This window comes from Aquila chrysaetos, chromosome 8, assembly GCF_900496995.4.
Source record: "Aquila chrysaetos chrysaetos chromosome 8, bAquChr1.4, whole genome shotgun sequence".
Taxonomy (NCBI): domain Eukaryota; kingdom Metazoa; phylum Chordata; class Aves; order Accipitriformes; family Accipitridae; genus Aquila; species Aquila chrysaetos.
In genome coordinates this window covers 38305875-38326373 of record NC_044011.1, presented here as the reverse complement: position 1 = coordinate 38326373, position 20499 = coordinate 38305875, and the positions used below count along the sequence as shown (strand labels likewise).

The 20499-nt window shown below is 45.4% G+C and overlaps 1 protein-coding gene across 2 annotated transcripts in view; it reads right to left on the bottom strand.

Moving 5' to 3' along the window:
* Window positions 1–20499, bottom strand: part of SLC24A3 (solute carrier family 24 member 3) — a 187332-nt gene that overhangs the window by 142200 nt on the left and 24633 nt on the right. For both annotated transcript variants that reach the window (XM_030021792.1, XM_030021794.1), the window contains exon 2: window positions 13742–13876. In XM_030021792.1, coding sequence (XP_029877652.1) covers window positions 13742–13876 — 135 coding nt within the window. The remainder of the gene's footprint in view (window positions 1–13741; window positions 13877–20499) is intronic.

Sequence of the window (20499 nt, the reverse complement as noted above, 5' to 3'; positions counted from 1 at the left end):
AAAACACCTCTCTAGCACCTCAGTCCGCTGCTCCCTTCCACAGACCCCCTCCGGCAGCAGGGCCGGGAGCGGGAAGGCTGCCCTCGTTCCACCCGGGAGCCTGCAGCAGACCGGCAGGAGGAGAGGCGACCACCGGCATGGACCAGCACCACCACACAGAGGACCGCTGGCTCTTCCCAGCTGCCAACCCAAAACCCCACAACAGTCCTGCTTTCCATGCTCAGCATATAAAAATCCAAGCACGTTTTCTTCCAAGAGAAAGGAAGAAGTCTGACTCGACACTTTTTTTTTTCACCTCCTTCTTAGAAATTCAGGTCTCGGGCTTCATGGAAGACTTCTCAGATTACTAGGGCGATGTACTACAGCAGCCTGGCATCCCGAGGTGTCAGAGAAGTAAAACCCAGTTCAGAAAGCTATGATATGGCATTTATTCATGTCTGATGTCCTGCTTTGCTTCTTAACACCTTTTAAATGCAAAGATTTGGAAGCAATGGTTCCTCTTCAGTATTTTAAAGCTCTCTGCTGCCTTTTCCACAACACACAATAACCAAAGGAGTAACCCAAGCTCACTAAAAGTTCAAGGAAGCAAGTCTCATTGCTGTAAATACAATGAGCAAAAAAACCCAACCAAACAAAAAAAAGCCCAAAAAAGAAACCTGAGAAAATTTCTGGGAATTTTAAAGTCATTTTAGAGGGCAAAAAATAATCATAAAAAGGGACACAGGGTTCTCCCCCTCCACTGCTGTTATTCTAAACATGGGTTCTTGCTACGTAACTGTAGTACTGGTTGATGACGTACTTGGGAAAATATTTTCCCCCTCTTTGTGCTGAAGAATGTTGATTTTTGCTACCTGCATTTTTTTTTTTCCAGAGATAAAGTAGGCAGCTCCTTTAGAAAGGATGTAACTGAAAAAAATGTGTTCGTCCCCCATGAAGTTATGTGTGCAAACACAATCCATCAGATCATCCAAGGAATATTTGAGTTCCATTGCAAAACAGCTGTGCTCCACCTCATATTTCCTTTCTTTGTAAAAATACATTTATTTTTACATGGCCCACTCCATCAAATAAGACTGGAATCCCACAGGTTGAAAGCCGTGTTTTATCCAGACTGATCACTGTCTTTGAAAAGGAAAGAACTTACAACAGGGATAAAAGAGGCCGCCTTTACATCAGATAAGCACTCTGCCACGTCTACTTTTTATTTGTTTGGCAAGTCTACATAAACAACAAAACAAGTTTCAAACTCTTAGCACACTCCAGAGCAGACCACGACCAGGATACCCACAGGCAGAGCACTTCAGCGGGCAGGTCTTCGGGCACCAGAGGCTTGAGTCCAGGGATGACCACGAGGGCATTTTTGGTCTCTGGCAGAGATGAGAAGCAGCTGCTCCTGCAGGCACAGGTCACCTAAGCTCCACGTCCCTTCAGCAGAGAAACCGGCTCGCCAGCACAGCGCTCTCCTGCCTTTGGTCTCCAACACAGAAGTCCCACACACACGTTCAGCGACCCAGTTCCTCCTCCAGGTTTACATGGGCATGCCAGAAACCTCCCTCTGCGGTGGCACAGCCCTCCCCTCCCAGCAAGGACACATCCCAATGCCTCCATTGGCCATGCTCGAGTCACAGGCCTGAAAGGATCTTTAGTAAAAGCATGTACGAGGCAAACCTTTCTCACTGTGATTAGTAGCATCAGGGTCAATATTTCACATCTAGACAATATTTAGCACAGCCAAAGGCTGTCAGATCAGCAATCCCTAGAGAACAAGTTTAATTAAATGGTGACTAGTAGGTTGCAGGCAGGTCATTTCATTACAGTCCAAATGAAGACTAGAAAGAGAAAAGAAATCAGAAGCTGTAGCCCTATCTATGGGCTTACACGGGCCATAGTTTTTAGCCGAGTATATCTCTCTCCATAAGCCCTTGCACTGTATTTCAAAAACTAAGTAACTAAGCAGCCTATTGTTAGCAAAATGCTGTGAAATACAAGAGGCTAGGGTTTGGATTTTGGCAAATCTACTTGGCTGTGGGTGCTTCCAGGCACCTGGAGGGAGAGGGATGAAAAGGGGAACAAGAGGTTGAAGCAGTAAGGACTGATCTGCACCGAACGATCTCTTCAAGGTATCAGATGCAGACCTTATGGGGGTACTGCAGCTGTGTGCTCCCTACCACTATTATTGCTAAATTCTCCCAGCCCGCAATTCCACATCCAGCATTCCCTATTCCAGGTTTTGTCAGTAAAGCTTGCTGGCAGCCTAAAGCAAAATACCGACTTGATAAATAGGATACTAGGAAGAGCTACCATGCCAAATGGGTTGCACTTCTTACTGGCTCTCAAATGATGTCCTCCTGTGTGTCTTTGATAGCAGCAGGTGTACAGGTTAAGATCTGTTCCTTGATCCCTGTGGGATTATTCCTTTTTTTTTTCCCCCGTTGTCATCATTTCTCAAGACTATCAACATGCTTCTTGGGTAGCAACAGTCAATTATCCTTTGGCATTCTTCACTCAACACCCAGCACGATATACAAATCTTCCATAAACACTCTGCAAGGCCCTTATTGCATTAGCTAGCATATGACAACACAGTAATTTCGACCGGAAACAACAATTACAATGGGAACATGCTAATCGCAAGTATCACCAATTAGGCAAATGAGTCCCAGTAGGTGAGATTTTGCAGACTACCAGTGCACATCTCAGTCGTGTTGCAACACAGAAGGCTGGAGACTGAGTACTCATAAGCCAGGAGCCAATGGGTCTAATGAGATTCTTTTCTATTAGAACAAGTAGTGGTTTAATTACAACTGTTTGATACATATGCAATGTATTCTGCAAAAATAAACAGCAGCTTTCTGATGAGGGCACTATGGGCTCACGAGTTCACTACCTTTCCCCTGCCTACAAACCACAGAGGAGATGCTGGTTTGGGGATTTGGGTTTTACTTTGTTGTTTTACCACTTAGCTCCCCTTCCTTTTCTGATTCTGTTGTTTCATCAATGCAAGAGAACACACTGAGGATAAACTGGGAAATAGCATTGCCACCTCTTGATTTTAATCACAGAGCTTGTTATTTTTCTCCCTAAAGCTTCAGCTCCTGGATTCGCACACATAATCACACGGGAACACTGGTAACATTTCAGCAGAAAGAATGCTAGTGGCCTCCTGTGTGTGCACAGAGGATCCTGTTTTCCAGGGAACTGCATGATTTTGGAGATCAGATTTTTTTAAGCACCCAGCAAAAAGCAATCGTTCTGAGCTTCCCCTTTGGCATGTGGTCCAGGTACAGTCCTGCTGTACAGTCCACAGCAGGTCCTGCCTCAGAGTGGCTGGTGCTAAGGAATCTGCTCACCTACATGCCAACGTAACACAGCAACACTTGTGTTGTTGCCCCCTTAGATGACTGAAAAGTCCTAAAGAAAGGACTTGTGACCACCTCTTCAAAGAGATCCTGCAATCCAACAGCCCCACAGGTCAAGGCCCTGCAAAATACAGCCCAGAAAGCAAACCCCGCAGAGAGAACACAGCTCAGCCACAACCAAGGCTGATTCAAATACATGCTTCGCTCGGCTTCAACTCCAGAGCAGCTGAACATGTTTATAAATAAAGCAGCAAAACCAAGTCACAAAGCAACTCCAGAGCTAGGAGGTTCACAGTGCCAAATCCCAGCCTGAGGATAATTGTTCTGACACTGCAGCAAACGAGCACCGTATGTACATGTGTGCACGGCCAGCCCAGAGGCAAGTGGCAGTGCCAGGCCCCTGCAGGGCAAGCGTTCCCACGTTACGCTGGAGCATTCAGTCCCTCGCTGCCTGCTGAAGTGGTAGGAAGGACACCAGTCCAGCTCCCAGCCTGTTCACGTGCACGACATTGGCACAACCCAGGAGAACACCAGGCTTCCCAAGGCTCCTGCGTGGAGCTCACCGACCAGCATCTCACGGCTGGTGTCCTCCACGTGACAGGAGACTATTACTGAGAAAGACACCCTCCTTCTTCTGAAGGGGAAAGAGATGCTGTATTTTCCACTCCCTTGGCCAGCTCTTGCAATGGTAAATGGCTCCTCCCTGTTAAAAACATTTCTTGGCATAACCTTTCCCTGCTAGGTTCAAGGGTCTGCTGGTCCCTGGAAGTTCCCCATAAAGCCACCCATTTGGTGGGATACTGACACTGAAACTGCCACCAGGTAGATTAAATGTCTTCCCAGTCACGAAAATAAATTCTCACTCTTGTTCACTGCAAGACAAAAAAAAAAAAAACCCAAAACCCAACCTAACTCCACTGAGAGAAGAGAAAGATACTATTCAAAAGTAGTAGATTAAATGTCTTCCCAGTCACGAAAATAAATTCTCACTCTTGTTCACTGCAAGACAAAAAAAAAAAAACCCAAAACCCAACCTAACTCCACTGAGAGAAGAGAAGAGAAAGATACTATTCAAAAGTTTGCAGAAAATTTCTGGAGCCTGAGAAATCATTCCAGGGACCAGGTAAGTGAAAAATACCCTCCAAAAACCCAGCTGCTTGAATATCAAAGGGTCTGCCTTTGATACTTTCCACCATCTGCAAGTTATCTTTAAGTATCCCTTGCAGCTTTTTACAACTTTCATAGGTCAACTTCCCTGACATAGGCTAACAAGAACATCTGTGAACAAAATCACGTCATGCTCTCCCCTGTGTCCAACAAGGCTTGTCCTACCTGAAACAGAAGATGAGAGGCTTGTAAATAGCAGAGACATGGCATGCACATGTCTCAGCTGACCCAATTTCACCTGAATCTGAACTTGGCTCCACAAACACACTTCAGCTGCCAAAAAAAAGCAAACAAAAAAACCACCAACCCCCCCCCAAAAGATAATTACAGGTAAGTGAGCTGAGCGTACCCATTTTCAGATCAACACTGTAACATCCTGCAGTTAATGCATTTGTGCGTGGCCCCTGGCAAACACGTGTGAAAAGGAAAATCATTCACAATATTTCTAACAAACCAAGGAGGCAGGGTCAGCAAGGAAGAACTCTTCCAAACCCAGTCGTTGCCTCACATTTTCCCCTCAGCCAGAGATATAGGTTGTAGGGGCACACAGCCTAGCCAAAAACCATGTTTAGTTAAAAAGCAGGTGTCAGACATGGAGCTTTGCCCACGCTGGTGTTGGTCTCTTCCAGCCTCAACTCTTGGGGCCAGGTGACAGCACCACAACCTCAGCTCTTGTTCCCATCAAGAGAACATCTCTCCTTCCTGACTGTAGGAAAAGATAACCCAACTCCATGCCAGCACACAAACCTAGAAGAAACAAGCATGCTTTTTATTTTTATTTCTGAGGTTTTAACCCCAACATCATGGATTTCTAATGCTTTAGGTTTGGAGTTGATGAAGCCTTTCTGTGCTGCTCGCCATGAGGAGCAACACAGCAGCTTTCCAAGGCGATGGTGCATCACTTGTGACCCTCTGCCCCCAAAGCACGAGCCCCAGTGTTCTGCACTGTTAGTACAGGAGAAAACTCTGCCATAGGTACACTTCTGTTTTAGTACTGCAGACCACAATCCCGAGACAGAGGACTCCTGTATCAGGGTGGGACAAATGACAACTCTTGTTTGCAAAGCACCAAGGAGGGAAAATAAAAGAAAAGTGAACGACAGTACACTGAAGTCCTCGAAACTTGAATTCCTTGGATCATTGCGATACTGGGCACCAAAACCATTAAACCATTTTAACCTAGATGAGAGGCAGTGGGGGGGGCAAAGGGAAAGGGACACAGCCACGTCTGCCTGCAGAGTGCACAGAGGTGACACCCGGCTGCAACAGAGCATCCGTGGCACGGAGCAGCCCCAGGTCCCGAGCCCCAGCCCCACAGTACCTGCTCACGTCTGCCTTAGCAGACAGATGACCCTTACCAGCACGTAAGGAATCCACTCCCATCAAGCAGGAGAGCCTGGTGAGCATTACTCAGTCCTCTTCCCTCTCAGCCTTCACTCAAGAGGATTCACACTCCTGACTTCTGTCAAGTCTTCTCTTTTTGCGGAGGAGGGTGGAAGAGAGCAATCAACAGACAGAAGCAGAGTGTGTGAGCAGAAGTTCGAGCAAATTTCTGTCAAATTCACAAAAGCATTATGGCTGAGGGAGGGAAGAATGTCTTTTTTATATTCCTCGAGGGCATTTTGTTACTAAACTTACAGCAATTTATTTTTCTAATGTTTCCACAAGTGAAAGCAAGGTTTTGCAACTTGCTAGGCAGAAACAAATTTTTACTTTCCGTTTTGCTAGGAAAAAATTAATTTTGCTTGAGGGAAAGCAACCTTTTTTTTTTTTTTTTTTTAAAGTGCATTTTTGTTCAGACAGGAGGAAAAAAAAAAGAAGAAAAAAAAAAGAAGAAAAAAAATAAATCAGTCTTCACATAGCATATTATATCTGCTTGTGAAAAAGGCCTTCCTGAACTCAGCAGCAGTGGAGCAAGAGCAGTCTTGCCCACTCTGTCAGCAGCTACTTCCAGCACCTTTCCAGAGGAATTCCAGAGGAATTTTGTTTTCTATGGCTTCCCACTTCCCATCCACAAGCCTACCCCACTAAAGCAAAACCCAGGTTTGTAAAGATACCACTCCTTGCATCTTACAGAGGCAAAATGCAGAAGGATGTTCAGAAAGGAAAGAATCCAAGCCTGGCACCATATCTCCAGGTACAAAGGCCAAGAGGCAAAAAGTCCATGTTAGCAAGGGAGATGAAGGAGTCACCATCACCCTCTGCACCCAAAATCAAGGGTCTACTAAAATGATGAACACATCTTACTCACATTTAATTTCTGTGTCTTCTCCAGCCTCGATGCAAATGGGTATCAGTCCCGCAACTCAGACTCTGCTGCCCAGATATGCATATCCCCAAGCGCTGACAGACCATGCTGTTGTACATGCAGAAGCACGAACATGAGCTGGAATCGCAGGACAATTCCACCCATTAAAATACTTCAGTGCTTGAGCATCTCCTTTAATACACATTGTTTCTAGCACGCAAGCCCATCACAGACTGTGCTACAATTTTGGGTTCTGCTAGGCACTTTTGCCACTGCCATGATCTCCTGTGCAGTTTTCATAGGATCATAGAATGGCTTGGGCTGGAAGGGACCTTAAAGATCATGTAGTCCCAGCCCCCCTGCCATGGGCAGGGACACCTTCCACTATAGACTAGGTTACTCAAAGCCACATCCAACCTGGCCTGGAACACTTCCCAGCATAGGGGCATCCACAATTTCTCTGGGCAACCTGTTCCAGTGTCTCACCACCCTCACAGGGAAGAACTTCTCCCTTACATCTAATCTAAATCTACCTTCTTTCAGTTTAATGCCAGTACCCCTTGATCCTATCACTACATGCCCTTGTAAAAAGTCCCTCCACAGCTTTCCTGTAGGCTCCCTTCAAGTACTGGAAGGCTGCGATAAGGTCTCCCCGGAGCCTTCTCTTCTCCAGGCTGAACAACCCCAACTCTCTCAGCCTATCTTCCCTCAGAGGAGAAGTGCTCCAGCCCTCTGATCATCTTCATGGCCCTGCTCTGGACTTGCTCCAACAGGTCCATGTCCTTCTTGTGTTGCGAGCCCAAGAGCTGGATGCAGCACTGCAGGTGGGGTCTCACCAGAGCAGAGTAGAGGGGCAGAATCCCCTCCCTCAACCTGCTGGCCACGCTTCTTTTGATGCCGTCCAGGATACAGTTGGCTTTCCAGGCTGCAAACCCACATTGCCAGGTCCTGTTGAGCTTCTTGTCAACCAACACCCCCAAGTCCTTCTCCTCAGGGCTGCTCTCAATCCGCTCATCACCCAGCCTGTATTTGTGCTTGGGATTGCCCCAACCCACGTGCAGGACCTTGCACTTGGCCTTGTTGAACCTCATGAAGTTCGCACGGGCCCACCTCTCAAGCCTGTCAAGGTCCCTCGGGATGGCATCCCTTCCCTCCAGCGTGTCAACCACACCACACAGCTTGGTGCCGTTGGCAAACTTGCTGAGGGTGCACTCAATCCCACTGCGTTCCAATAGTTCCTCTTCTAGCACCAGCAATGTTTTTATACGTAAAGACACAGGTCTCATGCACTGTGTGTGTTCTCTGGTTGTCATTCTGGGCACAACAACCCAGGACAACTCAGACCACCTAAAGGTGAGCACATGCGTAAGTCTTTGCACATGTGAGGGTGTAGAGATGGTTTCCTCTTCAGCACAGACAGCTGCTACTGTTTTGGATGAAAACCGCCTGCTCGGCCTGTGCTTCAGCAAATCCACACCCCAGGGTGAGTTCAAGGAAAGAGGACTGCACTGCTCTGTTTTAGCACAGAGGAAACACCACTTTGGAGATGACGTTATCAACCAGGAGAGCGCTTACTGCTAACACCAGCCTGCCCACACCAGCACCAAAGCACGAGACTCCTCTCCCACAGCAAGAGAAAAAGGTACAACAACCGACCACATTTTCTTCTCCTTCCACCCTCAGGCCACGCCACACACCAGGCAGAGCTCGGTCACTGAGCTGTTCACCAAGAAACCAGCAGTGGTTGCCATCATCTCACTACCTGGGTATGCAAAACAAAGGGGAGCAAACGTTTAACAGGAAAGAGATCAGAAAGCACAAATATACACGAGGCGGTTTGGGTTTTGTGGGTTAAGGTTTGTGGTTCAACACAAAAAGGGCGCTAAAGAAATGGTAACAAGCATAAGCAAGCAGTCTGGAAGAGTTACCTACTTCATAGCCAAGCACTACAAATTACATTATCATAATCTATGACTCACTGGAGAAATATGGATAAAAGAGAAAGTTGCTTTTGAAATAAGAGGAGGAAATGTAAGAAATAATTGCGTAAAAACTTCTTTGGCTGTTTAAATTAAACACTTCTGTGCCTAAGGGTCTAAATGAATATACCGAGATCTTTTAGTTTCTGCAGTAATCACTTATTTCCTGCTATTACTGATAATGACTTTAAAACGGCACACTTAAGCAGAGCTGTTATTTTATTTACAGCCTTTCCAAGGTGGGAGTGGTGGCCGGGCACGTGGGAAGCAGTAACACTGGGGGAGGAACATGATGACAGCTTGTCAGCAGAAACATATGTCAGTCTAGTGAGGAGCTAACGAGGGGTGGCATCCGGACCTTGGTATGCCACAAGCAAGCAGCCTCTAACAAATTTCTAGACACATTATGTCCCATCCTGACACAGCCTATGAGCTTGTCACCTTCATGACAGCTGATAAACCAAGTCTGAATTAAGAGCAAGTTTCTCTGAATTTCTGTAGTGCAACCTTAGCTCTGAATTTGGTAGCACATGGACCTGACCCAAAGCTCAACATTAAATCAGCTTAATCCTTTTTGTTGGCTTCCAGTGGGTGAGTCATATTTCTAAACAGGACTAGGTGGTTCAATGATACTTTGCCTGAAGTAACACAAGTATTTCTCACTCTTTCCTCATCATCTTTTGTATTAGCTAAAACTGTCTGCCAAACCTAGCCCAAAATCACAAGTGTTTTAGTTAAACAATATCACTTTTTTTTTGTGAATAATCTCTGTCCAATTTTTTCGTCCATCTCTAGTTCCACACGCCTTCACATGGGTACCACAAGGACGAGAGGATGGTAGGAGAGGCCAGACGAACATCTGCTGCACGACAGCAGTCAGGCACTCCCTTGAATAGCCACCAGGGATCCAAGAAGGATGGGCTAAGCAGGTAGTATTACAGGACTGGAAAAGAAGGGAACAGGAGACAAGAGACCAGAGGCTCTGTAGAAAAGAAAAGTGGGCTGCTTTGTTGTTCTGCCTCCACAAGCACTCAACACCATCAAATGCAGCAAGAGGATCAGGGCAGAGCTAACGATGAATATTTCTCAGCTTCTTCCTGTTAACAGGACTCACAGCGACAAGGCTTAAATTGACGTTTCAAAGCATACTGGCAGGTACTCAGATCCCACAGCAACAAGTAGCTAAAATAATCTAGTAGATTTGTAAAGATAGGGGTCTTTTGAGGCTAGCATTTCATCTCATCCATTTGCCATACCTTGCTACTTTCTCTGCCTTTTTTGGGGAGCACGCTTTTTCATCAACATCATCCATAGCTGAGCACCAGCCTGCAACTGCTTCTAGAGCCAGTCACTCAGAGCTGGACCCTAACCAAGTCATATGCACAACACTTAACCAACTCTGTCAGCACCGAGAGGGCAAGGGAGCTAGAAGAAAGGTTACCATGTCATCATTGCATCAGCTAAGTTCAACAGATTTCTGAAAGGAAACATAGTCCCCTCTCATCTGCTACCCCGATACAGAAGCAGCCATCCTCCAGATTGAGCCTTGCAAGATTTATTTCCAAGTGCTGTACTGCGGGGCTCAAAAATCCCCAGGGGTTCAGTGAATCAGGGCTAGAGTACAGAACAAGCAGTGCATTTTAAAGGTAACTGCTCAAAAAGACCACATTATCACTCCAATTGCAACAGCTTCAGAGTGAAAAATTACAAAAGGACAAAAAAAAATTTACAAAAAATGGTATTTAGGTTGGATTCGGTCCATTTCACCCCTTTAATATTTCTACAATGTATGTTTCAAAGGAAAAGTGAGCAGAAACCCCATTATTTGGAGCAGTTCTGATGATAAAATGCTACTAGATAGCCCAATGGATAAACCATTAGAAAATAAAACCAGCAGTTTGCAAATGTCATGCCAGGCTTTCAAACAAGCCTGAAAATACACATGCAATTAAAGAAAAAAGTTCTTTCCTTTAGCATGCAAAAATGCGTTTACTGCCAACAGACTAAAAAAGCCAAGTGTTGCAAAAAAACCACAAAACACTTCAAAATGAGGCATTTTATTTCCCTCCTGCAACAGATGAGGTGAAACTGCTTTTTTAAACACTCACTTTTGCCTAGCTGTAGGTGTTTATACAACTCAATTTTGGAAGTAAACAGGAAAAAAAATTGTCTTTTCAGGCAGCATTCTCCTATCAGTACTCACCAAAGGGAAAGAGAAGCACCTGAAGGCCAAATGTACATAAGTGCATGCCCACAGGGATGCTAAGGAGGTTTAAGTTCTGCTCATTCCCAAGTAACAACAGACACCTGAGGGTTAGTTTATGCACCACACGTGAATTATGCTCAGCAACATCACAATTTTAGCCAAATTGCCTCAATTTCCTCGAGCAGCACTCTATAGGCAAGCACTTAGTGAAGGCAAAGGCAGACATGCTTAGTGAACTCTTGTGCTTCTTGGCTACCGCACTAGTTCAGGTCTCTATTGTCACTTCAGAGTTAGACACCATTCGGGGGCCTGATCCAGCGCTAACACAGCCAGCAGAAGGAGGACTGTGCTGCCCTGAAAGGGTGTTGAATCAAGCCTTCGACCAGCTTTGTTTAAGAACAACAATTATTAGTGTCAGAGCTGTACATGGATTTGAACTGCCCTATTGCTACCTAGACTTTTAAACACAAAAGCTGTTCTTAGGAACTGCACTGAAGGTCTCCTCATCCTAATCTGCTGGGATGATGGTTAAACTTGCATTAGACTAGATTGACCTCAGCAGCCCAGCTCCATCATCAGGTCCCATTTCAATCTCCTGAATGGCTGTTTTACTCTTAGCGTTAGAAAAAAGAGCAGCAGGATGAAGTTGTATGGGCTCACGACTGGGGCCCCATTTTGTGCTGGATTCAGAAACCTGGCATCGTTCTGAGTTGCAGGGAAAATTCTGAAATTCTTCCCAAAGCACAACTAACACCACTTGGCTTTCTCATGTTGTGTTATCATACACAGCAGAAAAATCATTCAGAACAAGACAACATACCGATGCTATTTACAGCATCACTTCTACCAGCTCTTTAACTCACTTAATTTGCTGAAAAGCAGAACTGAAGTATTCTGCACATGGCCTACAGTCCACTGAAGTCATCAGATAACTGTCACAGACACTTCAATAGAGTCCCACTCCCATTCAAACCAAGACAATTCAAACATTTCTGACTGTCATCCAGCCTAGCATTAATGATTTACATTTACACTATGATAATGGTCCAAATGACATCCACAAAACAACACAAGGGACCTAAACTTTGCTACTTTTACTTTCTTTTCTACAGTACTTTTAATCAGTTTGCTATTACAGAATGTATCCTGTTGTAATGTCATGATAATTCAGAGAAAAAACAGTAATTCACCTAGGTATTTCTACTTTCTCTCTCCTGAATGCTATACAACGTACTTAGTAATTATTGTTTTATCTTCTGGAAAAGGGGGAGAAAAAACACACACCACAAATAAAATCCCACATGTTTCCTACAGGCTGCTTTATTTGGCAAAGGCAGCAGAAATAGCAGAGGATGGTGAGATAGCAGGTGCTGATGTACCAAGAGCAGTGGGGGAAAGGTTACTACAGATGCTGATGTGAAGCTGTATGACTGGATCTGTACTACACGGGAGACACGCAAACAAGTGAAAAACTGAACAGAAGAATTTTTGTACTAGTTTTTACTGTCTAAAAAAGTCTATAATCATCCATCTGTCCAGGAATGGTATTAAGGATGACAGTGGAGGAAAAATTATAGGCAGAGAAGTGCAGCAGGAACTGCATTTGTTAGAATTTCTCTTGGGACATGTAACCTACGTAAGTCCTGAAGAATGGAGAAACACCTTTCCCCTCCCCTCCCTGAACTTTGAGGCAATGACATCCAAGCTCTGCTGTGAAAAGAAAAAAAATAAAGGACTGAACATCTTACAAACCCTTCTCTTTTAATAGTGATATCTTATGATGACTTCTGTTTAGGTAGAAATAAAAACAGTGCAATTGATCGGATGCAAATTGAAGACTCCCCATCTTGGTTTTTTTTTTCCTATCATCCATGGAAAGTTTTTTTGTACAGGGTTGCAAGTGGTTTGTCCTTTTAACTATGGGACAGGAAACTGCCCCTCTAAATAGAGGGGGGCTCTTTCAGAACAAGCACCAAAGATTTGCAAAAAGCCCCAAATAGCTCAGGGAAAGCAAGTTCAAAAAGCACATCAGCTCATCTCCTACAGTTAAATACCCTCTCTAGCCAATATGCCTTAATCCTGGCTGCAGGTGGATCCCTGAGGAAGTGGGACACATGAAGCATACGAACACAGCCGATGTGTTTGTGTCCACCTCCCCCAAAAGCTCCTGAATATGTCAACCGACTTCAACCAAATATAACAGAGCAGCAGAGCAATGACATTAAGTTCCTATGAGTTCCATAAAAACAGGAGTCAAGGAGATGAGGACCACCCTGCTAAGGTCTCTCCCCAAGGAAAAAGCTACATTATGAACTGAGCCCTATTTCTCATCAGCAGATCCAACCCAACCCGAAGCTACAGAAGACTGGGTTTCTTTGGGTCGACTGCTGGTGAAAGTCCTTGTACTAAATATATGACTACCTACTAATTTCTCAGCTAATAATCCTACTAGCACACATCATCACTGTGTACATCCCATCGCTAGAACCGCATGCAATGTTTATGCAAAAACCACAGAAGACATGCTTCTTATGATCCTAGCACTTGGCTATTAGTATATATTAAACATTGTCTTGTACTCTAGCTGACAGCAGGTCCTCCTCTTAACCCTAGTTGCTGAGGGAGTTTGCAATACCTATATGGTACACACATACAAGGAAAACAACAAGCATATTTACTGACTTAAAAATAAGCAAGTACAAGTTTTTGGCAGTAAATAGATACCTGGAGGTAAGAAAGCCAACTGTAAGACCAAGGAGCCAGAAGCAACTTTCATTCCTACCTGGTTCAGTGCAATTTCTGACATATGGCTGCCCCCCATCCTCTGGGACGTCAGTCGTGTTCTCATTTGCTTGCAGTAGCTGTCTCCCGCTCCATTTGTCATTACTTTCCACAGAGTAGCTCAGGGCATCATAACCTAAAGGAAAAGAGCAACAGATACATGAGACTGCACAGCAAAGGCAACTCCTGATTCTGTTCCTGAATGCTCGAAGCAGCCAAATAATTTGTATTTCAAACCCAGTGTCCCTTGGGTTAGAAACAGTGGTGTTTCTAATCCCACTGGAAAGATACACTGCCATTAGCTCCACATCCCAGTTAGTCCCAAAAACATCAGGGATCAGGTCCATTCCTCCACAACTTCAAAGGTTCATACTAGAAGAGCATCTATGGTTTCACAAGAAGTTGTAAGCTTCAATCAGTGTAAAATTGGAGTACCATCCACTGTTTTGGTTAAAAAAAAAAAAAAAACCAAAAAAAAAAAAAAAAAAACCCACTAAACCACACACAAACCACCACACACAACAAAAAAACCCCGCAACTTATTACTTCTGTAGGCATTTCACTGCTGTCAAGTACCCGCAAAACTGCTGAATTTTGCATGTGCTTATACAACATTTAAGCCATTTCTGCCTAAGATTACCATTCCATTTGCTGGTGAATGAGGCCTCAGAAATACAGCGTTTGACACAAAAGTTAGGTAGGCTTCTCTGTGAATCAATAAAACTCTACACAGGTGTTAGGACGGCTCTGCCCCAACAAAGTGTGAGGTTCCTCAGGACTGCAAGGGCAGAGCTTGGCAACCCACACTGTGTTAGGAAACAGCAGCAGGGAGGCTGCATCGGAGGCGGGACCGAAGCATAGGAACAATCGCCATTTTCAAATTATGTTTCGTAATAAAAGTCTGAACAGTTATTTTCAAAGTGGTCAACAGGGATCCACTTCAATATCTTGTGCCCAAGTCTAATGACATCAGTTGAAAGGCTCCTGAACTTGTTCACTGCGGGCCAGGCAGCAGCTCTTCAACGCATTAGGAAGTATTCATTTATAAACATGAAATCTACAGCTTCCTTCAGGTTCTGCTCATAGCCCACAAAGCAATTGACGGAAACATCTTTATGAGAGTACAGCCGTATTCATTCTCAAAATGGTTCTTAATAAGCCCAACTGCATTGTTACTCCCACCCAACAAAATCTCCCTGAAGCCAGAGCATGCCTCCCAGTCAGTTCAGTAGCCCTCCCCACTCCCAATAATTAAGAAGCGTCTATAAGCATCAGGGGCATGTACTTCATGTAAAACTGAAAAAAAGGGATAAACCCCAGTCCAGCAGGAGTTAACCATTTTAGACCCAGGGGTCTGAGCGTACTCTTTACCATGCCCTGTCCTCCTAACAGGAAGCATGTGCGCATTTACCGACTTCCCATTTTTCCAACGCGAGCCATATTGCTTTTGCTTACCAGTTTTGCTGCCAGCAAGACCCAGACCTGATTGCAAAACAGCTGCACACTATCAAAGTTTCAGTGCTACACATGACTGCTGTTGAGAATACCAAGAAAACCTCCAAACTCTATTCCTAGGCCATTAATCCAGTGAAACAAGAATCACTATCTGGAAGGCAAGGAAGTAGCAAAAAGTAATAAAATAAGGAGACTGAAGCGGCACATCTTCCAACTCTAGCACAGGATGAAAGTAGCCAGCACCAGGACTTTGCCACGGAGAAGCCAGAAGGAACTGAAAAGTGAATATTGAGAAGCAAGCGCAAGCAGTGATAGCTGGGCAAGAAACACGCCGAAAAGTCAACTCACTGGGTACCAAAACCAGTTTGTGTGTAATAAATGTGAAGACACATTATACCAACCCCCTGGCTCCCATCAGCAGCACAGCACATCAAACTGCAATTGTTCTATAGCTGCTTCATGAACCAGGCTCACAGACTGGTTCCAGCTACACACTTGCAAGGCACAGGGTGGTTTCAGGTACGAGTATGCAGCAAGAAACCCTACAAAAGGTAACGCATTACTTTGCTCATTACTTCTCTCTCTCTCTCTCTCTCTCCTTGATTTACTCCCCGCTTCGGCTTTGCCTTGGTGCTGCTAAGTGAAACTCTCTTTTAGCAATGTCAACATAAACAGCTGGCTGATTTCCATTATATTCTTGGCAAAAGGCTGGTCAGCCTTGGACGTGTCACATCTGCCTAATTAGCTGGAAGCACGTGCTCATGTGTCAGTTCCACACATCCTATGTAGTTTTAGAGTCAAGGGAGGAAAAAAAAAAACTTTTTTTTTTTTTTTTTTTAAAGCTGCCAAGGGATCCAATTCAAGTAGAAACACACACCAAATCGTCTATCTTGCAACAGAGACCTTAAGCCCATCTGATAACAAACAGTATTTGAGAGTGATTTCCACCCACCCATCCATCTTTTTTCCACCAAGCAGAACACAGGTTCTCTCACAGGGACTTGGCTACTCAAGTTACTCCTCAAGTACGTATCACTGACACCGTCCATAGCCTGTCTCCTGCATGCGCTCAGGTTGTGGCAGGGCCTGGCTGTCCTCCCCACTGGGAAGAACACGCAGTTGTCTGTCAAACATCTAGGGTGTTTTGAGGCCACCAGGCAATGACAGGCTTTACGCCACACAGGGAACTCACAACACCCGGGGTCTGTACCCAACACCTGATGCTTCAAAACCACATTTAAATCTGAACACTTTGGAGACAGATAACAAGCAAAGAGCAGTGGAGCAGAGATTCAAATCTTGGGGCAATGTCTCAGAGGCTGCTTAAGGATAAAGAAAAAGGTTCTCTGCAGGTCCCAACCCTTTCGTTAGGTTTTCTGACTCATCCCATTGAGAGAGGTGGCCAACCCAAGACTTCTCTGTCTTGCCCAGATCATAACCTGCTCAGGGCAGCTCCCATGTCACGCTACCAGCAGGGAGGCGATGCTTGGGAAGGGACTGCCTGGAAATTTGCATCCCAGGCCAAAGGCAGTGACTGGGACCAATGGTCCCAAGACACACAGGAGCAGCCTGTATGCGTGTTTGGGGGAAGAACCACGACTGCACAGGCAGCCTTAACCACCCCTGTTTTGTAAGCAAAAAGCATTTAACTTGGTAAACTAAGTATCCTCATTTGAAGCTTCAAGCACTTTGTACCTGCTATGCTTTACAAACTTTGGAGAATGCTGTTTGTTTAGTCTGTGAGCACCGGTAAGAGCTTAAACTGTGAGTTAAACGTATACAAACATCACTGTTAGAAGCAGACTGTGTTTCTCAGAAGGAGCACAGTGCAGTAATACAACATCAGGCATCTCCCATAATAATAAACACACTCTGGTAATCTGAGCTAAGCAGTTTCAGTTCCACATACAAGCTGTTTTCAAAGCAGAGAGACTCTTCTCCAAGCAGCCGATGCTTCATTGTGCATTGCTGCATGGAGGAAACACACGAGGGAGAACCCGCAAGGACCGCAACGGCCCAGAAGTTCCTGCAGAAACCTTTCTTGCTCCCTCCACACCCACAACGTCTTCCTCTCTCAGACTGTAAACTTTTCCAAACAAGGGGTAGAGAAGAAGAAAGTCATTTAAGGTGATTCTGGAAGGGGAAGAGCTTAATTTGGCAATAGAAGTGTTTATAAAGGCTACATTCAGCATTCACACAAATAAGCGTAAATACCCGCAGAACTGCTCCACAGCTGAACTTGATGGGATGGCTGTGACACACCAGTAAAAGCTCTCCTCTGGCACCTCCAGGTTTAAGCGGGGTCAGCTGTCCCATGGCAGGACTCACAACCCACTGGCCCCAAAATCCTGCCTTGGGTATCTCCACTCTAAAACACCTTTGGCTCAACAGAGCAATAGAATAGAGAAGTTATAGATGAAAGGAGATGCTTTTTCAAAGGTTTGGCCTTCCAAGGATTTCCCTGTGAAAACAGGGACACAAGATTTTAACCTTGCTAACAAGGACATTTTATGACAATTAAATGCGGTCCACGTTTCCCCACTTGCCAGCACCAGCCTCCCAGTGGCATGGCCAGAGGCAGCTCGACACCTGCCCTACAGGCACAGGCTGCACTCCCATCAGTCCTTGCAGAAAACAACTCGGAAACTTGGATTCATGTTTTGGCAGACTTGGTGAAAGAGGAACTGACTGTCAGCTGCAGTTTATCCCTTCACAGGTGGCTGCCTATAAAACAGGGACCTCACCCATCCCAGTGGATGCAGTGTCCACCACCATTTTGGCCTGGCAGGATCTCTCCCTGCTTTAGGTGCTGGCACGAGGCAGAACCACCACCACCAAGAAGTGCTGCAGCACCAGGGACATCCCCTCAGCCACAGCATCCCACCACGACAGGGCTGCATGAACAGCACGCCACCGCCACCACGGCCAGGTGGCAGGACCCATGCTGGCTTCCACAGCCCCTTCCCATCTGCGCTGGTGAGGTCCCCCCTTGGGTCGCCACACCACCTGCAGCAGGAGCACCAGCACCTCAGGCTCAATTGTGTGAAAAGCACAAGCATATTCTGACCTATAAATATTATACAATCACATTCCCAGGACAGCTTCAAAAAGGCAGATGCAACAATCACAAATTCTCTTTGAGAACAAATCTTTTGCAACGTGTGCTTTTGACTTCTCATTTCAGACTGTATCTTGCAATCCTTTATTTACCTGTTCTAAGGCAAAACTTATGCCGACTTCAAGCTTCACATCAGCTGCCAAAGGCTGTGGGGCCTGAGCCCCTGTGTCACTAAACGAGGGCCCCATCCTTTGATTTCAATATATACGAAATCACAGACAGCAAAATGCAGAACAAAACCTGACATTCATAGAATCATAGCGTTGTTTAGGTTGGAAAAGACCTTTAAGATCATCGAGTCCAACCATCATCCATGCCCACTAAACCATGTCCCCAAATGCCTTGTCTACACACTTTTTGAATACCTCCAGGGATGGTGACTCAACCACTTCCCTGGGCAGCCTGTTCCAATACCCGACAAACCTTTCAGTAAAGAAATTTTTCCTAATATCCAATCTAAACGTCCCCTGGTGCAACTTGAGGCCATTTCCTCTCCTCCTGTCTCCAGCCACCTGACAGAAGAGACCAGCACCCACCTCGCTACAACCCCCCTTCAGGTAGTTGTAGAGAGCGATAGGGTCTCCCCTCAGCCTCCTTTTCTCCAGGCTAAACAACCCCAGTTCCCTCAGCCGCTCCTCATAGGACCTGGTCTCTAGACCCTTCACCAGCTTCATTGCTCTTCTCTGGACACGCTCCAGCACCTCAGTGTCTTTCCTGTAGTGAGGGGCCCAAAACTGAACACAGTACTCGAGGTGCGGCCTCACCAGTGCTGAGTACAGGGGGACGATCACTTCCCCGCTCCTGCCGGCCACACTATTTCTGACACAGGCCAGGATGCCATTGGCCTTCTTGGCCACCTGGGCACACTGCTGGCTCATATTCAGCCGGCTGTCAACCAGCACCCCCAGGTCCTTTTCCACCGGGCAGCTTTCCAGCCACTCTTCCCCAGGACTGTAGCGCTGCATGGGGTTGCTGTGACCCAAGTGCAGGACCCGGCACTTGGTCTTGTTGAACCTCATACAGCTGGCCTCAGCCCATCGATCCAGCCTGTCCAGATCCCTCTGTAGAGCCTTCCTACCCTCGAGCAGATCGACCCTGCCTCCCAACTTGGTGTCATCCGCAAACTTACTGAGGGTGCACTCCATCCCCTTGTCTAGATCACTGATAAAGATATTAAACAGAACTGGCCCCAATACTGAGCCCTGGGGAACACCACTCCGCAGAGGGGCTAGGAGAACAGCAAGGAATAAGCAAAACTCTTCTTTCCAAGGAAAAATAGGAAAGGTTGTAAAAAGAAAGCTAACAGTTTTCTTTCTGAAAATGCAGTTACTCATAATTGCATGATTTTTAATGGGAAACTTGTCAAAGACTTTTTTTGATTTTCTCGGCAGAGGTAAAGACTACTAAACATCTTGCATTAGCTACACTGTCATTTTGTTCTGGCCAATATATAGATTAGACATTTTTCTTATTAATATTTTAGCTGCTGGCTTTATAATAATACTGTGACATCTTTAAAAACTTTGCTACAATAAAGAGTTTTTCTAAAGTTCTGTACCATAGCACATTTCAAAGTGGGTGAATTATTTTTTTTAAGCACTGAACGTCACCACAAGGTATCTTCCAAAACTCCAATTACCCAGCACCAGTTTTACATTACAGACTCAGAACCCAGGTTCTGGAGAGCTTTATTTGTGCTTCCTCCCAGAGATATTCCCATGGACAATAAGTACACGAGTCATTTTTCCCCGTCTTTGTGCCTGTACTGCATTTCATAATACAAATAAGACAATGCAGACAGTGCATTTTCACTGGCCATGTCTCTTTAAATAAGACAGGGAGCACATTAGTGCGTGTTTGCTGGGAGCTCCTGTCCCTGCCAAGTTGGGGTGGCAGTCTGGTGAGAATAGGCTCTCTAGCAAGATTGCTGATCTGTTCTACTTATGATCATGAAAGTGAAATAGAGTGGAAAGAAGAACTGATCAAATTGCTCAGAAATTCTGAAAATGCTCTGTGTGTGACCCAGATCCCCACGTGGGAACTCAGGAGCTCCTTACGCTATTACAGATGGCCCCGGCTGGAGTTTACAACTTACAGCACCGCAGAAACACAGCTAAACGCATCCTATCTGCACTTTTCAGCATGAAGAATACTACTTTATAATGCTATACAACACCCTGATGCTC